The sequence below is a fragment of the Pomacea canaliculata genome, linkage group LG10, assembly GCF_003073045.1.
Source record: "Pomacea canaliculata isolate SZHN2017 linkage group LG10, ASM307304v1, whole genome shotgun sequence".
In the NCBI taxonomy this organism is placed as follows: domain Eukaryota; kingdom Metazoa; phylum Mollusca; class Gastropoda; order Architaenioglossa; family Ampullariidae; genus Pomacea; species Pomacea canaliculata.
The window spans coordinates 22,314,804-22,333,912 of record NC_037599.1 but is presented as its reverse complement, the minus strand read 5'-3'; the positions used below and the strand labels follow the sequence as shown (position 1 = coordinate 22,333,912).

At 42.3% G+C, this 19,109-nt stretch overlaps 1 protein-coding gene across 6 annotated transcripts in view; it reads right to left on the bottom strand.

Annotated features, from left to right (window-relative positions):
- Window positions 1-215: 215 nt before the first annotated feature.
- The window catches only part of LOC112573993 (SCY1-like protein 2), a 102,153-nt gene continuing 83,259 nt past the window's right edge, over window positions 216-19,109 (bottom strand). Inside the window, exons 7-21 of one of the 6 annotated variants that reach the window (XR_003101319.1) lie at window positions 17,579-17,794; window positions 14,785-14,901; window positions 13,663-13,788; window positions 13,039-13,215; window positions 12,726-12,848; window positions 12,201-12,314; window positions 11,747-11,879; window positions 11,300-11,418; window positions 10,974-11,077; window positions 10,354-10,463; window positions 9,998-10,095; window positions 9,223-9,628; window positions 7,861-7,878; window positions 1,279-1,395; window positions 729-742 (exon numbers count right to left, since the gene is read on the bottom strand). Coding sequence is in view for 3 of the 6 variants with exons in the window: in XM_025254757.1 (XP_025110542.1) it covers window positions 630-742; window positions 1,279-1,395; window positions 9,469-9,628; window positions 9,998-10,095; window positions 10,354-10,463; window positions 10,974-11,077; window positions 11,300-11,418; window positions 11,747-11,879; window positions 12,201-12,314; window positions 12,726-12,848; window positions 13,039-13,215; window positions 13,663-13,788; window positions 14,785-14,901; window positions 17,579-17,794 (1,827 nt within the window). In the remaining 3 variants the exon portion in view is untranslated. Of the gene's footprint in view, window positions 743-1,278; window positions 1,396-6,754; window positions 7,879-9,222; window positions 9,629-9,997; window positions 10,096-10,353; window positions 10,464-10,973; window positions 11,078-11,299; window positions 11,419-11,746; window positions 11,880-12,200; window positions 12,315-12,725; window positions 12,849-13,038; window positions 13,216-13,662; window positions 13,789-14,784; window positions 14,902-17,578; window positions 17,795-19,109 lie in introns of those variants that run through there. The other 5 variants (XR_003101321.1, XM_025254757.1, XM_025254758.1 and 2 more) reach the window with 5 other exon arrangements.

The window sequence follows — 19,109 nt, the reverse complement described above, 5'->3', positions numbered from 1 at the left end:
CCCTCTCTCTCGCATACGCACCAGCATCATAAAGGATATGGCGAAGACGAACAAGCATAACGGTCCCCCAGCCTCCGTGTCATCCGATATCTTGGGATGATCGCCCGATGATGCTGGCAAGGTCAGAGGTCATGAGACAAGTGGAAAGCTCGATGTTTTTTTGCATTCAAAATATTTTTCCGATTTGTTTTCCGGCACCTATTGATTACCGGTCTTTTTGTTTTGTTTTGTTTTGTTTTGTTTTGTGCTGATTTCGTAGAACTTGATTTCTCTTCCATTTTCAGAACTGACCTTGCTCCTGTTTTCATGCATACCTGTGATCCACAGGTGCGAGACAGGGAAGTCGCATAAGGCTCACGCAATCTTTTGGCAGGTTATAGGCAGGGACACTCATCCGTCAGGCTGTTCGCAGGTCTAAAACCAGGGGAAGTAAGTGTTTTATTTTTCTGCTGGCGTGGACAGGAACAGCGCAATGAATTATGTCCCTTGAAACTGCAGGCAAGCTTCCACACAACAGGACGAGACGACCTCTAGGAGGCTCCGCTGATCTAGCCGACAGGTTGGTCAGTGGTCAACACACATCGCGAGGGCTGCGGTGCAGTGGTCGGAGGGATAAGGGGCTGGACAGGTTACTGCAGGTGACGACACACACGGCGGTACGTCAGGTGCATCATGGGATGGTCCGGACTGTTTGTCTGCTGGGCAATTCCTTGCCTGCTTATTTGGTTCCAAACAGCTGCATCTGCACACATCCAAATTGTTATTTGGGCTTCTCGGGATCTAGGACTAATGGGTTAGTTAATGACACAAGTAGAAGGAAGTCGTCTTTTTTATTTCTCATAGTTTACTATTTTCGTTTTATGTTTTTGTTTTACTTTTGCTTTGATTCTTATTTTTATCGAAAGTTCTTCATGGATGCAGTGGTACTAAGATTTGTCGCGAAAAACAGTCTTTTAACTTGCTTTATGTGGCTCGGACCCTTGTATACACATACGTCTGTATGGATGATGAACATTCGTTTACCCAGCCACTTATTAATTTACTCATCCATGCAACTGTCCACCCACCCAAATAACCCGCCCACCCTCATAATCCATGCACTTCAATACTTGCCCTCTCCCGAATAGTTATATTTTGTTTTTATGAATGATAAAGAGAAAGAACTGTCAACAAATGAATTTCTTAAGGACTTAAAAGCCACTTACAGTTATGTAGGTGTCGTCTATATTTAGTAACACTCATCTACCCTCATCCCCATCCCCGGAGACACGACCATACCACGCTCTCTCCAAAAGCCTGGAAACTGGCGTCTGCGTTGATGCAGTGTGGATGGCGGGCCTTCACTCAGTCCGAAGGAACTGAGGATGCTACCTTTGCTGCTCGCCGCTCCAGCTCCTGCAGAGACAGACATTAACCTCGAGGTCAGAGGTAGGGGGCAGACTCGTGCATTAAGGTTTACAAGCGACCAAAAGCATCGCTTTTTACTTCATCATCTGCTTGGACACCAGTAATGTTCACACTGATACTCTTACCTAATAAGCGTCACTCACCATCTCCTCCGACCCCAACCTCAGCTCACCCCAAACCTCTCTTACTTCAACTCCCCATTTTTGCACACGCTTCGGATCTTTTAATGAAGAATTTCATCAAAATGTTTAAAGTTCTAATGAGGTCTAAGATCAATGTTGTGCCCGCGATTTGCCATGGGACCACAAGAGCAGCAGATGCAGTCTAATCAATCCTCGACTATGCAAGCTCCCGACCTTGGGAAGAACAGGGACCTCGTTTACCACCTTTGGACTACCTCTCCTCTTTGCTCCTCCAACCTCCCGTCCCTCCTAACTTCTCCCACCACCATCCCAGTCCATCACCACGTTTGCACGATTATCGCTGATTGGCTAATCGCGCAGACACTGCAGAATCTGATTGGCAGATCCAATGGTGTGGTGCATCGTAGAGAAAAAGACCGCAGCAGCAAAGGAATATTGGCTACAGGTGGGGGACATGTCATGAGTATCCGGGGGCCATGTGGCAAAATGGCGTCCGACCCATAGCGAAAGTGAAACCGGGCCGTAACAACGGGCGTCATGTCGGTTTACCTGTGAAACAAGCGTGGGACGCTTCTCTCCCCTTGTGACCGCTAGTCAACCCTGATGGCTCATGGGTACGTCCCATTTTTTTTTTTTTATATATCCCACTATTTATATCTTCAGATTATTGGTATTTTTAATGATTTCGGCATATCCTGATTTACATATTTCTAATCAAGACATGCCAAAAATTCCTAAAAAATACCAATATCACATGGATTAATAATTTGTGTATTTTGCAATAATTATATATTATAACAAGCAGCAAAAGAGTGCACAAAAGTGCAAAATGTTATAAAAAAAACAAACAAACATGATTTGTTATTTATTGGCGTTTATTGAGGTAAATAAGGATAACAAGCAAACTAAAAAATTTTTTTTAATATAAAATTTTTTTTAAAGCATTGTCCATTTGTATACATAAACAATTTATCATTTATCAAGGTAAATAATTATCACAAATAAGGATAAAAAGCAAACTAATAAAAAATAATGTTAAAAATATACAATTTTTTTTAAAGCATTGTCTCATTTGTATACATAAACAATTTATCATTTATCAAGGTAAAAATGTTATTCATAAATAAGGATAAAAAGCAAACTGATAAAAAAAAATAATTTTAAAAATATATAAAATTTTTTTAAAGCATTGTCTGTTTGCATACATAAAAGATGTTTCCTCTTGATATATTAATGCAACATTCGTTATTTAATTATAAGTTGTAGAACGATGCAAACCATGTATCCATTGACAAAACAATTAAAATTAAATTGCAGTTTCCTTAACACTAATTACATTTTCCAAAGAAAGGTTCAAAGATCTATGACAATATATCAAATGATAAGTATGAACTGAATTGCTGTCAAAAAAGAGTGATGCTTTAATAGACATTTCTAAAAATAAATCAAAGTCATGAAATTAACTATAAAAGGTTCTAGGTTGGATTGCAGCTTATGGTATTAAACTACAATCTTTTTTAAAACAGATTAAAATTTTAAATTGCACCTTTATCACTAAGAAAAGGAAACCATCAAACACATGTTTGAAACACAATTATGTTCAAGAATTTAGAAGGTATTAGAAAAGAACTGTAAACATATAAATGATTCTGAATTTACCACAACACATCTCTTATTGGATCGGGTGAAAATATCCTCATTGATAAATTTAATTGGGTCGAGTAAATAATAATCACAGCACAGTTTTATATAATTATATAAATCCAGATTTAGTATATGCAGGTTTATGTACACAGAATTTTCAACAACTGTAGGTAGAAAGTTGCACAGCTTTACTTGTCCTCCACCCAGAACAATTAACTGACGTATAGGCTGTGCTCCAACCCTTTCCTTCTGCCATTTCTCTTGATCCCTAAGCACCAGCTAACCAAGTTGATGCATGCACGTCAGCATCCGTAGCTTCAGGATAACTTTTCTTGCAGCATCTAAAAATAGAACAAATATAAGAATATGAGGTTCTGCATAAAAAAGTAATCACTTAATTGTAGGTTACTGACCTAAAATCCAGAATATAATGTGAAACAAAAAGAGGTACAAGCAATTTATACTGATATGTAAAGTGCATAAAAATTTAAAGCGTTATAAACAGAAAGGAACTACAAGTGGAACTGCATTTTGAATTTCAGTTAGAATTTCTATAGGCAGAAAAACTCTGGAAATTCTAATTTCAAAAACAATCCCAATACATGGGAACCTGTAAAGATGTCTATAAACTGTCATTTTAATTGCCTTTTACACAGTGTTAACCAGCTGATTAAAGGACTACAGTCACTAGAAATTGCGTAAACATGTGGTCCCATATTTTATTTTGGCAATGTAATTCAATCACAATAAAATGAGGTAGGGACAGTTCTCCAGGCCTGATTTATCTTCCTGTCATGTTTTTTTTTTTTTATGGACTCATGAAATTCTTGTCTGCACCTAGCAGAGTCAAAGGTAAGGTTCATAACTAAAAGATAAAGAAACAATCCAAACAGTCCTATTTTATGACAGGCATGTTATTAATGTACCGTATACACACACACACACACAAGTCAAATATTTAAATCCTTACCCTGAACTGTTTGTAAAATGAAGGGGTGGTTCTTGAGTCCCATTGAAGTTGTAAGATCAGGCCAACTCAGTTTGAAAATAGCACAGATAGAATGCCCCTCACCTACATGCTTTAATGTGAAGCCCGACGCATCACCGAATGGCATTCCTGAAAACAGACAAAAATAAATACACATTTAAAAAAAAATTGCAGTGGGCAACATTATAAATACCTGTTATGACAACTAGTATTTAAAGACACCCCCCCCCAAAAAAAAAAAGACAGCAACAATTCAGGAAGTTTCATACAACCAACCAAAAGTGGGTACAGAAAATTTACTATCTGCTCTAATCAATGCCACCATAACAATGCCTTTATTACTTTTCAGTACTGCAAACATGTCATAGTTTTATACAATGAATGGTATGGTATGGAAACCTTTAAAGGGAATCAGATAAAAAGATTTGACTCCTCCTACTAACAAATCAGAATAAAGCACATACCAAGCATGTCCTTTTTTATGGGTCTGTCTTCATATCTCCCTCAAGACTCTCTACATCTTCTGCTGATTGTTAAGCGAGACTGGAACCCCTCTGGCAGATTTCCCGTCATTTGCCTTTCCTGTTCTTGTCCTCCATCCATGTAAACATCCTTTTAAGGTTGTTTTGTATCATTCTTCATCTCTTCCAGAAGAGACAGTTGTTGCATCCCAACTTTCTCTAGTTGTTCTAACCTAAGAACACAATAGCAGAAAACATGTAAAATAATGATCTTTTCTAGCTTTGCTATAGTTCACAATGCCTGAAATACCATTAATTTTGGTTATCTTTACCATTTGTCATATCTATCTGATATGTGATCCATATTTGTTTCAAATTTTTTCACTATGGCAAAAGGTGGGATTTTCCGCTTCCAGTTTAACTCATAAAAGCACTGTTCATAACTCTTGGCCAAGGGTAAGAAGAAAAAAAAAGCTAAAATGATATAAACAAAATGGCTTTAAATTACCTTCCAAGGGGTTATGGGTCTTTATGCTGGCAGGCTGAAAACCAGACAATGGAAATCGGAAGGCGCTGGGGTGTGAAGGCAAAGGTGAAACAGTCCTTTTTTGAAAGCTGCTACTTGGGGACACCCTTGAGATGGTGCCAACCACTAGTGGCAAAGAGTATGGCAATGGTGGTGGACATTGCTGCATAACTGATGGTCAGCATATAGTGATTCCTCGGCATCCTTCTCTCCTTCGCTGTTAGCTGTGCATCCCTGTGTCAAATGAATACATTTGCATAAACTTTTTTCAGCTTAGTACATTTAAACTGTCAGCTGCTGATAGGTTGTTAAAATTTTTTAAAGAACATTTTATTGTTATTGTACAAAACTTGTTTATCACTGTATGCTATTTTACCAGAAAGAGGACACAGCCTTGTGTCCTACATGATGTCCACCAAAAAAAATTCCCTAAAATTAAGCAGAGGAAAATGAAACAGACCGAAATCTAATCGGAGTTATCCGTATCCTTTTGGTTGAGTGGGAGCATTTTTGTCATCACTCTCCACCTCCGACATTTTTGTCCCTTGCAGATTCAGCTAGATTCTTGGTAGTTACCTGCATGGAAATAAATATAGAAGGCAAATAAGATTTCACAAATCAAGATCAAAAGTATAATAATAACACACTCTTATAGTGCAGCATCACAACAAAAGCTACACTATCTGTGGTGTAATGACTGTGTTCAAACAGTTCAGGTATTATCTTTTATAAAATTGAGAGGCAGAGTTAAGAGTCCAAAGGACCAAATCTGTCAACATTATCAGCAATATGTGACAAAGCAAGTACATTTTACACCAAAAATCCTTTACCATACAAACACTGCTTCTTGAACAAATAAACATGAAAGGTTATATGAGCCTAATAATCAGCATAGTTCACACCACAGCCCAGGACTTGCAAGACAAAAAAAAAAAACAAACCCACAATAAATAAGAGAAAAAAATATTATACTGCCCGAAGAAACCTGGCATTTTAACGCTATCGTACCAGTAAACAGACGGAACTGTCGAAGCTCTGTTACGTTCCACTTTCGTAATCGCAATTTGAGGAAATTCTGACAGCTCCAAATTCTCTCCATTGCTAACGGCTAAAGAATTATCAAATGCAAGCGTTCAGAACTGCTGAGCACGATTTCTACCTCTGTCTGGAAAACTTGTGCATTTATTGCGTTAATGTGTACTCTTAATCTTTTTTCTCTTAGAATGATATTCTGCATTAAATTTGGACATTTCTGTAGTTAAAATCTCAATAACTATGTTAATATAGAGTATAAAAATTATACGTACTGTTATCGAAGCGTCGAACACATGTATCAGTATAGAAATTGACCGCTTGAGAAGCTTTTCTGTTGGGAAAAGTGTAGACTCACACATTTGAAAATGGCGGCTTTGCCTGCACGCATGTGGTCGTATGTAGCACGCCATGGCGAAGAGTCATTGCCATTGTTAGGGGTCACGACCCTATATGTGGGCATGATCTCCCGCACTCTGTTTTCGCCTCGGCGAGCGTGGAGCTTGGCTTATGTGCGCATGCGCTGACAGCGGCATGCAAGACGAGTCAAGCATTGCGATAGATTGACCCCCTGTATCACAGTCGGATCAAGACAAACTTGGTGGACCCCTTGAGCTTATGGTTTCCGATGCTGCTAGGGGACATGGTTCGAAGCTGCTGCATGAAGGAGGTAGATTTTCCTAACAAGAATGCCGAGGAAGCATTGATCCCTGACAAGTTCAGTGAGCGACAGAGAGACAGAACTGCGCTTGTTAGAGAGTCGGGCCATACTGATAAGTCTTACTGGACAACGGAGGCCATCAACTGCCTAACAAACCTGTCGCACACTGCACCTCATCCACAGTTAGTAATTTAGTTTTAAGTACTAGCTGACAGCAAGGGAAACAAAGCACACAATATTGAAAGAAATGAAAGATTAGTAAGTTGATAGTTGACCAATAAGTACGAGATTTATACATATTTATGTTTTAAATAAATATTGTTCCCTGTGATTTTTATTAAGAATATAAATGAATCAGTTATGAACATCAAATCAGTGTTAAAGAAAAAAAACCTTAATTATCACTTATTTCAAAGAATCAGAACAACATACAGAAATTAAAACTTGCAAATCTGGCAAAAAGCCATCAAACAAACAGCCATAATATCCAGAAAAAACAGATGCCATTCAGTTACAATTTTGATAGTGTAATTGTAATATAAAGAAAGGATTTGACACAAAAAGAAAACAACAATAATAAGATAAAGACATAAAGTTACTTCTGTTTAAAAATGTTTTACGGAATATATAATATACATAGAGTTTTTCACACACAAAACGTTAGAAACCAGTTTTACATAACAAAATACTCATAAAGACCACAATCAAGAACACAATGACCATAGCTTAAGATATCTACTTTCACCGAAGAAGAAGCAGAACTGATTTGCTTTTTATCCGAGCAATTGGATATATTGGCCTCTAATAGTGAAATGTTAGACTTGTTTGTTTTTGATGATAGAAAGAGTTTTGAATGAGTGATAACACAAAATGTTCGCAAAGACTCGCTTACAACAGTTTATAACGAGAGTGGCTGGCATAGCACACCAACAGAGTTACAATATTTTCAGGGAAATAACTCTAATCACTGTCGGCAAAGCACAATATCACGCACTTACCCTTCTTGCATTATGCATCTGCGGAAAATGTAAGTGCCGAGCTTTAGTATGAATGTTGAGAACATCATTTTCAATCGCAGTTTCGTACGTTCTGCCCCCTACTTACCATTTTGCATCTTTTCATCATTCTCTCGCTTTCTTCCCTTCTTAACTGTGTCACTCTTGGATGGATGCTTATATGCATGCATGTTATACTTATAACACAGCCAGCTATTAATTATATGCTTATATGCTTGCATGTTTAACGAGTATACACATCCCATTAAAGACCATCGAGAGAGCTGGAATAATAATTTCTCCCACTCAAAAGTACTTTTATAATTAATTACCGTCACATTGACCGATCTGCAATCTTTCTGACAAAAAAAAAAAAAAAAGACCTTAGTGACAAGGCTTATCCCTGCAGTTTCTGCAGGAAGTCTAATTGTAATCACAGACAAGATAAGAAGTGATTATGCTTCTAGGAGAGCTGGTCAAGATGCCATATCTGGCACAGACAAGATTTAAACAATTTATAAACATACAACACTGGACACGTTGCGCCATTCACTTATAGACATCAAATAATAGCTAAAGGTCAGCAGCATGGTATTTGCTTTAGGAAGAGCCTCACACGGAATACCTTCACCACAATATTGAACGTCACTGATAGCTAATATTAATGGAGAGAAGGCTGGAACAATCTGTGGCTCAATATTGTCAGGTGTGTAGGAGCTGACGAAGGTAAAAATTCAGGCTCAGGACAACGAGTTGCCTCGCTTAAAAGCGACTCATATGAAGTAGAAGCGGTCTTTGTCAGCACACCGTCCAAGCAAACAACCATGCTGGAGTCACGGCACATCCATGCACTTACATCGTTCACACGGAGGTGAGTAAAGGAAAGAGAACTTGCAGCAGAAGTCAAGAGAGATGGTCAACCCTACACGCTTTTAAATGTGGCCTCTTTCTGACATTCAAGAATTGATGCTTGCATGCGCTGGCACACTCACAAGCACACACGCGCGCATACAGAAGGCAAGCCACCGGAAAGAAAGACGAGGAGAGAGAGATGGAGGGAGGGAGCTCCGCCCGCGTAAAGAAAGCCAGGGATGTTTATCAACAACACAGCCACCAAAGAGCACTGGACCACGAGAGGCTGTTGAGATAGGCAAGCACACAACTTTCAAAGGCAAGGTATGTAAGAAAAAAAGGGGGAATAAACAGTGTTGGTTGGGGAATAAAAAGCTTACAGAAGAGAAAGAGTGAAAGACAGAGAGGCAATAAATGACAAAACACTGGCAGGGAGGAGGAGAAAAAGAAGGGAGAAGAACGGATTGTGGCGGTTTGCTTGTGGGCAGCGGACACCATCAACGAGAAACTCACGGGGACGACCAGTGGGCCCAGACTATGGGTGCTGAGTCGGCGAGGTCGCTCGCCCTTTCCGCCGGCCTCCTCCCCAAAACAGCTTATGGGGAAGACCCCCAAACTATGGGTGCTGGGGCGCCGGGGTCGCTCCCCGCCCTCCCCGAACATGGAGATGGGCAGGATGCCCACACTGTGGGTGGACGGCCGTCGCGAGCGGTCGCCGCTCCCTCGATGATGGCTTAGGTACTCCGTAAGGCCACTTACGCTGAAGGGCCCCAGGCTGTGCGTGGAGGGACGGCGGGATCGGTCGGGGCTGTGGGCGTCCTCGCTGGTGATGGAGATGGTGGGCGTACCCTGAGGACGGGGGCACCAGGGAGTGGCGGCGCTGCATGTCCAAGGGCTTGTCCAGGCTGCTCTTCTCATCCTGCACAGGCAGAAGACGTCGCTAGGTGTCAGAGGTTAGCAACGGCGAGAACAACAGTACGACGGTGGTGATGATGAAGATGTCGATAATGACGATGAGATGACATGATGACGACGACGATGACGATAGCGATAATAATGACGGCAAAAGCAACACCGACGATAATGATGAAACGTATCCATACATTAGGAATATTCAATATTTAAAAGATTTCAAGAAAAGTCGAAATTAGAGAATACTACAGCAAAAGAAAGAAATGACAATACAACACTGTTATTCCCGAGACTAAGATCTTTGCTTACAAACATTACATCCTCAGTCACCAAACATGGAAGTTTTCTGATACCCGGCTGTTCAGCCAAAACTCACCAGACTCATGCCTAGAGACTGGATAGTGTGATTTTTTCGCTGAGACTTGGGACTGCTGCCTCTCGGACGTTGCTGCAGCTCTGGGGTACTGGGAGCTGCTGGCGAGAAAATGATCACGTGATAAAATAGTCTGCAATATCAGACACCGTATAATAGATAACAAACAACTTTTGAAAATATAGGTTACTGACATAGTCACCAATAAGTCCCCCTGTTTGCTTGGTTCGATCGCAAAAACATGCGCATTGAACATGCTACATACAGTAGTTCGAGAGGAATTTTTTTCCCTGACATTCCTACGCTACAGTGTCATCTAGTGAGCACCAGGCTGAAAATAACGGAAAACGAGAACGCACGCGTGCACGAGTATGGACCAGGTTTGCTCTTGGACTGGTTCAGGAGTCGGCTCTCCAGCAAAGCCGCCAAGTCGTTGCCCTCTTCTCCGGGCTGCATTTTTATTGAGCCTCTGTGAAAGAAAGTAGATTATTGCTGTTTTATTGAGCTTCAATGAAAGGAAGTAGATAGTTGCTGTCTTGTTCAGCCTCTGTTAAAGAAAGCAGATTATTGCTGAGACTGCTTAAGAGTAAGAGGTCTTGTTGACCTTAAGTTTATGTGTGTGTGTGTGGTGTGCAAATAAGTGTCTGTGTGTAGCTTTGTACATATTACCGAGCTGCTTTAAGAAAGAATTTTTTGTGTAATCTTTGTTTTAAAAACAAATTTGTTGCACTATTATTAAATAAAATCAGGTGTATGACATGATGGAGTGGGTGCAGATGGCAAAATGGAGTGCTTTAAACTGCAATGGGTATCAATCGTATGGCAAGATGAGAATATGCAGTGGATGTATTGTGTCGCAAGATGAAGTGTGTTCTCCCAAAATATGCCCAGAACTAGTGTGTTTCCAGCGTAAGGCAACAGGTGGCGGGTGTCCAGGGTGTGAGGACCATCGGCGGAATGTGCAGGTGATGCGGATTACCTGTGAGGGACGGGGATGGTAACGGTCTCCAGCTTCATCTTGTTGCGTCGCTGCTTGTCCACCTGCTCCAGCATGTCCCGCAATACCTCCATCAGGGAGCTGAACTGTGAACAGATCCGCATGACAAGGTCAGTCGCCCAGTATTTTGTCCGTACTTGCTTGATGGCACCCATTGGTATGAACATCTCTGTCCTTGCATAGAATTTCCAATAAAGCTCGCTCATTAAAAGCTCATTTAATTATGGAAAGAAGATATAATAGTAATGAATTTATTCACTCGGTCTATGTTGCAACTTGTCTTTCTATATAAGGAGGACTATATTCACCTGTTCCATGTTGAGACCTGGATTGACGGTGTGTGGGATCAGGGATGGCATCACCTTTGTCGCCAGCAGGTTATGTGTCAACCCAAAGCGCTTGTCACTAAGCATGTGCTTGTAGATACCTGTAAGCAACAAATGATAATGCAGAAGAACTCGTAGGTATATGCGGCAGCAAAAATCACAATGAATGTCAGGAGAGAGAGAGAATGGTTACATACATCTACAGTTGAAAGAGTTACAACATAAATTAATGGGCGATGTGTTAATTTATTAGGCCTGTATTTCTCTCTCACAGAGGCACGCACCTAACACTTGACCAGATCTGAAGGACAAGAAGGAAAGGTTTTGGGGGAAATAGCATGTCGATTCAAGTTCCCCATTAGCACAGGTAATACCACCACAAAACACCGTACAGAGACTTCAAAAACTCAGGGCTGTCGAAGAACTTACTAACGATCGTGACGATGACATCCGGGTCCTGGCAAGTGATGTCTGTTAGGAAGGGCAGCACGTCGTCAAGGATGAGCATCTTGTCCAGACTCTCCAGCAGATGGTCGACACACGACAGGGCGTTGATCCGCATCTGCCAAGAGTGTTCCCCATGACTCACCTGTCTATTTGACCGTGACCCTAACCAATGACGTTTTTCTAAGGTCACGCTGACAGTTTGTTGTGATCAAAGTCAGTGAATATTCCAAACGTCACAACTCCCCCATCATCATCATAATCATTAGTCATCGCCACTACAGTTATGAGTCTCGAGCTCAACAGTTTATTAAAAAAAATATTGAATTCATGTAGTAAAAGAACATGTTGATAACACTCGGAAAATTTATCTACTTGCAAACCCATCGATATTTCGCACTACTCCCAAGCAACTATCTACTTGTGCAAAATGTCCAACCTTCACGTTCGTGGAGCGAAAAAAGAGGGATTTAGCTTTAGGCAGCACCATTTTTCTCAAAATATTGTCGTCCAGGTACTCCTTGACTACTCCAATAGCAGCTATGGCTGCTTCCTGTTGGGAGAAAAAACTATTTTTCTGTTGTCAAGTCCAGCATTGTGAATAGAAGCATTCTTCTTTTTATCATGTAGCATGATAGAACTACATGTAAGACAAGTAGGTGACATGGACAGAATGAGCAGACAAGTAATGAAAAAACATAGAAGACAGAGTTAAATCGGGAAACAAAAACATTGGTTGAAGCATTAAGCTGGTTAAAGTTAAAATATAGATGAATTATATCATTTATTATATCACCTTTTATTCATTATAGACGAACTAAATGAATTGGGAACTAAAAATAATAAAAATAGTAAATTCCAAAAAATATATAAATAGTGCACTAATTTATAAAGACATGTCACACTTTCTTGAAACTGTAAATTAAGTCAACTGACAAATAAATTACTCATCAAGACATGGTACCTGTGCTTGGAGGGAGGAGGAATCCAAGGTGTTGAAGACCATGGGCAGAATCTCTGTCCGAATGTCCTCTAGGGGCGTCTTGGTCAGGATAATGTCCAGCTTGTTCAAGATGTAGACTGTGGCCTGCAAAAAAACAAAAAAAAACAAAAAAAAAATCATCGACCGTTGAAGCTCAAACACTTTTGTAGACTTTTTCCCCAATCACGTAACAGAATATCTCGCTGGATACACTAACATCTGTGGTAGAAATAACCTATCGTTATCGCCATGCCAAGGATCACCTACCCACACAAGCCACACACCCAGGACCTACCTGTACAGGCTTGGGCATGCCCAGGACGGTGCAGAAGTCTCGCAGGATGAGGTCGCAGTAGTCGTCGCGCGTGGCAAAGTCGATGATGGTGAGCAGTGTGGGCAAGGCGTAGATGATGGAGTCGAACATCTTGCAGTCGTCCACCACAGTCGGCAGCACGTGTTTGTATAGCACCTTCTGCACAGGCAAGTCACGTGGTGTGCATTGCGACAGTTTCTGACAGAATATGGTAGACCTCGGGGCACAGAACTGTAATCGGTTCACTATGCTGAGGGCACGACCCCGGGAAAACTGATCTTAGCCTCTTTTTACATCTCTGATAAATCGGGTAGTTATATCCGGGGTGGGTAAAGAGTAATCAGAGTTTTCCCAAACAAACCGTCCTTCCTTCTACTCCTGACGCAACTACGGCCTTCCCTGGTACCAGTGAGATGTTTAGATGATGGCAGCGATTAGTTCTGAACATCTTGATGCCTCTAGGGGTGTGCTCTGGGAGTGAAGAGGGTAGATGAAAATTTACCCTCAAAGAACAAAGAGAAACACTATCGTACAAAGCTCAGCCAAACCTGTTCCCTTACTCATCGACCTTAAAAGAGTGTAACGCGAAATATTTGGAGAACGTACCCTGGGTATGTTGGGGATGACCTGGGAAAGACCCACGTAAGCTTCAGCTCGGCCAGCAGGATCGCGGCGATCTGTACAGGCCAGGGCGTGGAGATTGATCACAACCGTGTCGTTGAAATACTTGAGCTGCAACAAGCACAGGCCATGTCATGACAGCCACCTGCCCCTGTCAATGGTCACACCTAAATAAGAGAAGTGCGTCTATACCTGTATTCATCCACGTCTTCGTTATGAGTCTCATTGACCAAAAAAAAAAAAAAAAAAATAATGCATGTTTTTCTGATCCTCATCTGCTCTCTAGGCATCTGTGTATTTTCATGGCGTCCAATGAAAACACTAGTTTCAACTTTCTATGGCATGTCAAGCAGTTAGAGGAACCTTAGTTCTATCGAATTAAACAAAATTAGATGAAACTTCGCTCTTTCGAATTAACCAAACAGCGAAGGGTTTCGTCGTCGAATGAATCGATGACATGAATCGTTCTTGAACTACAGGGTTCGTACTCTCCCTAGTGTAGCACAATCCAGCAGTGTGTAGTCTTCCAACACAGCTCAGTGACAGGTAATAATCTAGTGTACCCAGGGTGATGCAATGCAGTGATACTCAAGTCTTCATTTCTTCTCATTAAACAGTAGAGCATGTCTTCCTCGTCTCAAATTAGGAAATGGTTGGAGTCTTCATTACGGCCAACTCACAAATGGCAGCAGTCTTCATTTGGGCGACAGAATCATGGTGTGTCTTTTCATTAGGTCAACCTGTCCAGTCTCCTCGAGGTTAATAAGGGTCTAACATCATTGCGCTTGTTATTTAGACGAACACCCGCGTCTGGAGTGGCGCGAAGCCACAAGTGGAGGCAGCTGGAGGCTCCGGTTACTCTCCACTCCTTACTTTTCTTATTCCTTTTTCACCATCTGTCTGGCTGTCTGTCTCTCTCCCTGACTAAATGTTTATCTGTACTTCTCTCTCTCTTTCTTTCTTTCCTTTCCCTTCTTTATTCTTGAAGGAATATTATGTAAAGTGACTGTAATCAGCGCGTACATTTTAAAAGCAGGCAAGTAGATGTTCATAGAACTACAGACCCACACAACGTACCTACAGACCTACACACATTGTCATACTCACAAGTGAGAAGAGGTGAGCAGAAGGTCGATAGCGGAGGTCTTTGTTGATCATTTTCTCCACCGGCTCCACCAGCGCCATGGGCATCTTGTGGGCCACCACCCCGAACATGTCGTGCATCTGCAACCACACACAAACAGGCTCAAGGTCCAGATACACCATGGCAAGGCTCAGGGCAACACGAGAGACCGAGGACAGGCTCACTGTGACACAAGAGACCAGGCGCAAGTTGGCTGCGACACATGACACATGACACACGCACGCACACGCACGCACGCACGCACGCACGCAATCAGAGCTGACAAAGAAGCGATGTTTGTGTTGAGCTGTGACGAGAGGAGAGTCAGGCAGCAAATTAGACGATTCCCTGGCTAAAGGAAGATAACCCTGGCGATTGTATTAGCATTAATCAAGGTCTTCCGCCTCCTGTATTCATAACCAGCGTCACGCGGAGGGCGGGGCTATCCTATCAATTTTCTACTTCCCCTTTGGGAAAACCTGTTTCCGTCTGCAGCACCTCTAATCGCCTCGGTATCAGACTCTCTTCCATCTCGATCGGACGCTGATGGGTGGACAGAGCACACCTACTGCAGTCCTGTAGTCGTCCTTACAGGTAAAAACACAGGTACAAGAAGCTGTTTCTTTTGTGTATGAGTACTCAGCCTCCTACCCCCTCTCCTCCAGTCTGTTATTTTAATCCTACACTTCCTATAATCCTGCATCGGAATTTGATGTTATGATGATGATGATGATGATGATGGATGATGGATTGGTGGGTGGATGGATGGTTGATTGATATTGATTGATTGATATTGATGATTGATGATGATGCAACTCTAGGTAGGCTTTGCTACGTTATATCATGGCTGCTGACTACATATAAAATACACAAATAACATGCTGGCTGAGTTTTACGCTCTTTATTCGCAGTTGTAGAAAGCAATAAACAAAAACATAAAAGGTAAAGGTAAAGCCAGGTCATAAATTGCATCGCCTCGATGTAGTCACACATCTCCGTTGATGGTGTTCAGCAGACCACGTGAACATAACCAGCTTTCCTCTCCGGAGGTCAGGCAAAGCCAGGTCAGCCCATTCACAGCGAGGCAGGTCGTGTGATTGCTTCTCTGGATGCTGTTAATACGACCATCAAGACGAGCTCCTGGTCTGGTCTGGGCAGGGAAGAGGAACCGGGCTGACAGCACCACAGGGACCGCTGCCATGGAAACGCAGCTTGCTGATACGCCGAGACGGACCACGCTTCTTGCGTCGTCAGATTTCCTCCCCGCCCCCACCCTTATCAACCCACCCAGGACCGCCCTCCGGTATCCATGAACGATCCATCAGAGCGTTTAAAGAAGCAGGACACTCGGACGGAAAAGCGCCTCTCTGGTCTGTAAGGACCGAGATCACGTGACGGATGGCAAAGTGCCTCTCTGGTCTGTAAAGATTGGGGTCACGTGACGGGTGGCAAAGTGCCTCTCTGGTCCTTAATCAAGGACTGAGGTCACGTGACGGTTGGAAAATTGCCTTCCTGGTCGTCTTTTGAAGAGACACGGGGCTGAAATTTTTAATCTTCCCACGTTTTAAATTACTCCATATGTAATTCAATAAATAAACGCAAAAAAGTAAAACCGTGGTCACCTGTTTCCAGAAGGACCACCCGTGCCGAATGCATGCAGTGTCTAATCTGAGGAATACAAACATTTTTTGCAAAAGATAAGTGATAGTGTAGTCAAACCTCCGCAACGATTATTCGACTAACTTTACCGTAAAACCTTTGTGTAAGCAGACGATCTTTGTCCTGCAGACTGACCACAGACCCTGGAACGTTTACAACAAGCTCTCGTGTTGCACTAAAGATAAAGGTTATCGCTTTGTCTGACCTGTAAGTCAGTTATGGCCTCCACATGAAAGCCAGCCCTGCAGCAAGCCACAGCGGAAGTCGCAGACATGGCGTGGACATCACTGACAATAAAAACAATAATCTCTGGCAGAGACACGCAGCTCCGGAATATGGATGACCACCTGCTGCACAGCGCACAAAGGCCAGCTTCCCCACAATCTGGGATTGGCGCTGGAGCTCTGATGATCGAAGGCGAGAGAGAGAGAGATAGAGAGAAGGGGAGAGCACTTATCACCAAGGTGTAGTTTTGCACCACCACGAAACAACTCATTTTTGTGCCCGAAAGTCGAGGGCTTAGTTAATAGATTTGCCCTGTGTTCGAGCCAATTTTTTTGTGTGCATCCCATCCATCCTCGTGTTCTCTTCCTCCACTCCCCTACCTCACTCCCGAGTGCCACAACATTCGCTTCTGATCGATTAACTTCTCACGCTCGCATCTGTGTACGATAGGATCACGAGGAGAACCTACAAAGCGGATTTTGTCCTGGCTTTTTAATGTTTTCGTGTCGCCGTCCTGGCTGTTCAATCACCACGGGTATCGGTAACACGGGGTGTCGTGTCTGGCACGTGTGAGAGGGTGCTTACCATCAGTAATCTCCCTTTAGTGGAACAAGGGTCGACCTTGTTTTTCATATGGCACACGGTAAAAAAAATTGTCTAGAGTTATTCACCGAAGCAGAATAAATAAATAAAGTTTAAAAATTATTCAGACACAATACTCAAAAAAGTGTACTATAATATTTATAAAGAATAATCTGTAGTGTGTTCAGATGTAATTAGGCTCGACAGCGTGCATGCTATGAATACCAAACTACCCGACTGGCTATGTAGCCTTATTAAAGGACAATTGTAGGGATACACAGTTTGTAAGGGACGGCAGTACAGATGGTGCACCTGGTCTAGCTGTTTCACGTAGAGGTTTGGGTTGTGGTCGGCGGCGATGAGGGAGTGGCCGGCGTTGTAGATGGCGCACACCACCATGCCCAGGGAGAACATGTCCGAGAGAGGCGAGCAAGTGCGTCCCAGCTGCATTTCCGGTGGCAAAAAGTTGAGGTCAGGCTGCGCCATCTTGGGCACCTTGTTGGTCCACGGCTGAACTGGAGACGACTCCTGCACACAGGCACACAAATAGTGGCATTTGTGAGATACTAACATCAGCAAGCTGTGTACACATCTTGTATGAGGTTAAACTCCATATAGACAAACTCTTGTGCTCTCCTCCTCCTCCTTCTCCTCCTCGTTGTCGTCAAGACATTATCAACGTGGTCCTCATGACTTTAAAAAAAAATCACCAAATATCGTTATTGGTAATAATTTGATATCTGTAATCTCCATGTATTCATTTGTTAAGTGTTTATTACTGTTTTATTGTGCTTCCCTCAATAAGAACAATTCTATTTATTTTCCTCTTTTTTTGTTTAACAATATTTTGCTGCTAACACAATTATGTATTATTTAGGTTAAGCTGTTAAGGTAAACACTATTGTCTATCGCTCAGACGAAAAGCAAATGATAACAGATAATAAGACTGACAAAGACGTTGACACACAGTTTATCATGGAGAAAACGACCAAAGTTTAATCCCAAAGACTGCGATTTAGAGCAGATAATCCATAATTGCTATCTTAGGCAATCTCCGTACTCCACCCATGATCCTTGAAACAAGGAGTTGACAAGTCTGTGGTGGCGAGATGAAAGGAAGCAGGAGTGTTTCTCAGTGGGGCTCGGCCTAAGATTACATCATAATCCACCCGACCCCTGAGGCGGCGCTCATTTGCTGCCAATTTTCGCCAGCTTCCAGATCGATTTTCAAGGGACCAGCACGCTCCAGAGCTCGAACAGAGAGTTGCCCGTGGCATGACATGGTAACGAGAGAGCGGCAAATGCCAGGGGCAGACTATTTACATGCCGACACACAAAGGGACACAAGTCAGGTTGAAAGCTTCAAAGGGCGTCAGGCGAAACTTTGTCAAGACGAGAGAGGTGGGTGCCACTCAAGTACACGAAATGGTTTTTGGTAGAAGTTATTGTGACAAGGAAAGACACAGAAAAGCGAGTATTCACGGCTACAGAGGTTTGAAGTCATCTACGGGATGTACTAGGAACGGTAACTGCCGTTGCCAGAGTTATGTCTCTTCTGACAGGCTGTTAGTGTTCAGTGCACTAGAGATCAAAGAGCAGCTTACAGAGATTATGTAATCAAACCGTAACATTATGTAGTGTTTAAAAAATCGAGCCCGGATAATAATTTATAACGAGTTAAATAATGAAAAATCCAGAATACATCAACTACACACAAACATAGTTCAGCAAGTTTAGTCATAATCTAGGATCTTCCGGTAGAAAAAAAAGCAGTCATGCTAAAATTAGGAACAGACAAAGGACATAGAGTGCTCAAGCGCGAACACTCACACCCCAACCCCCC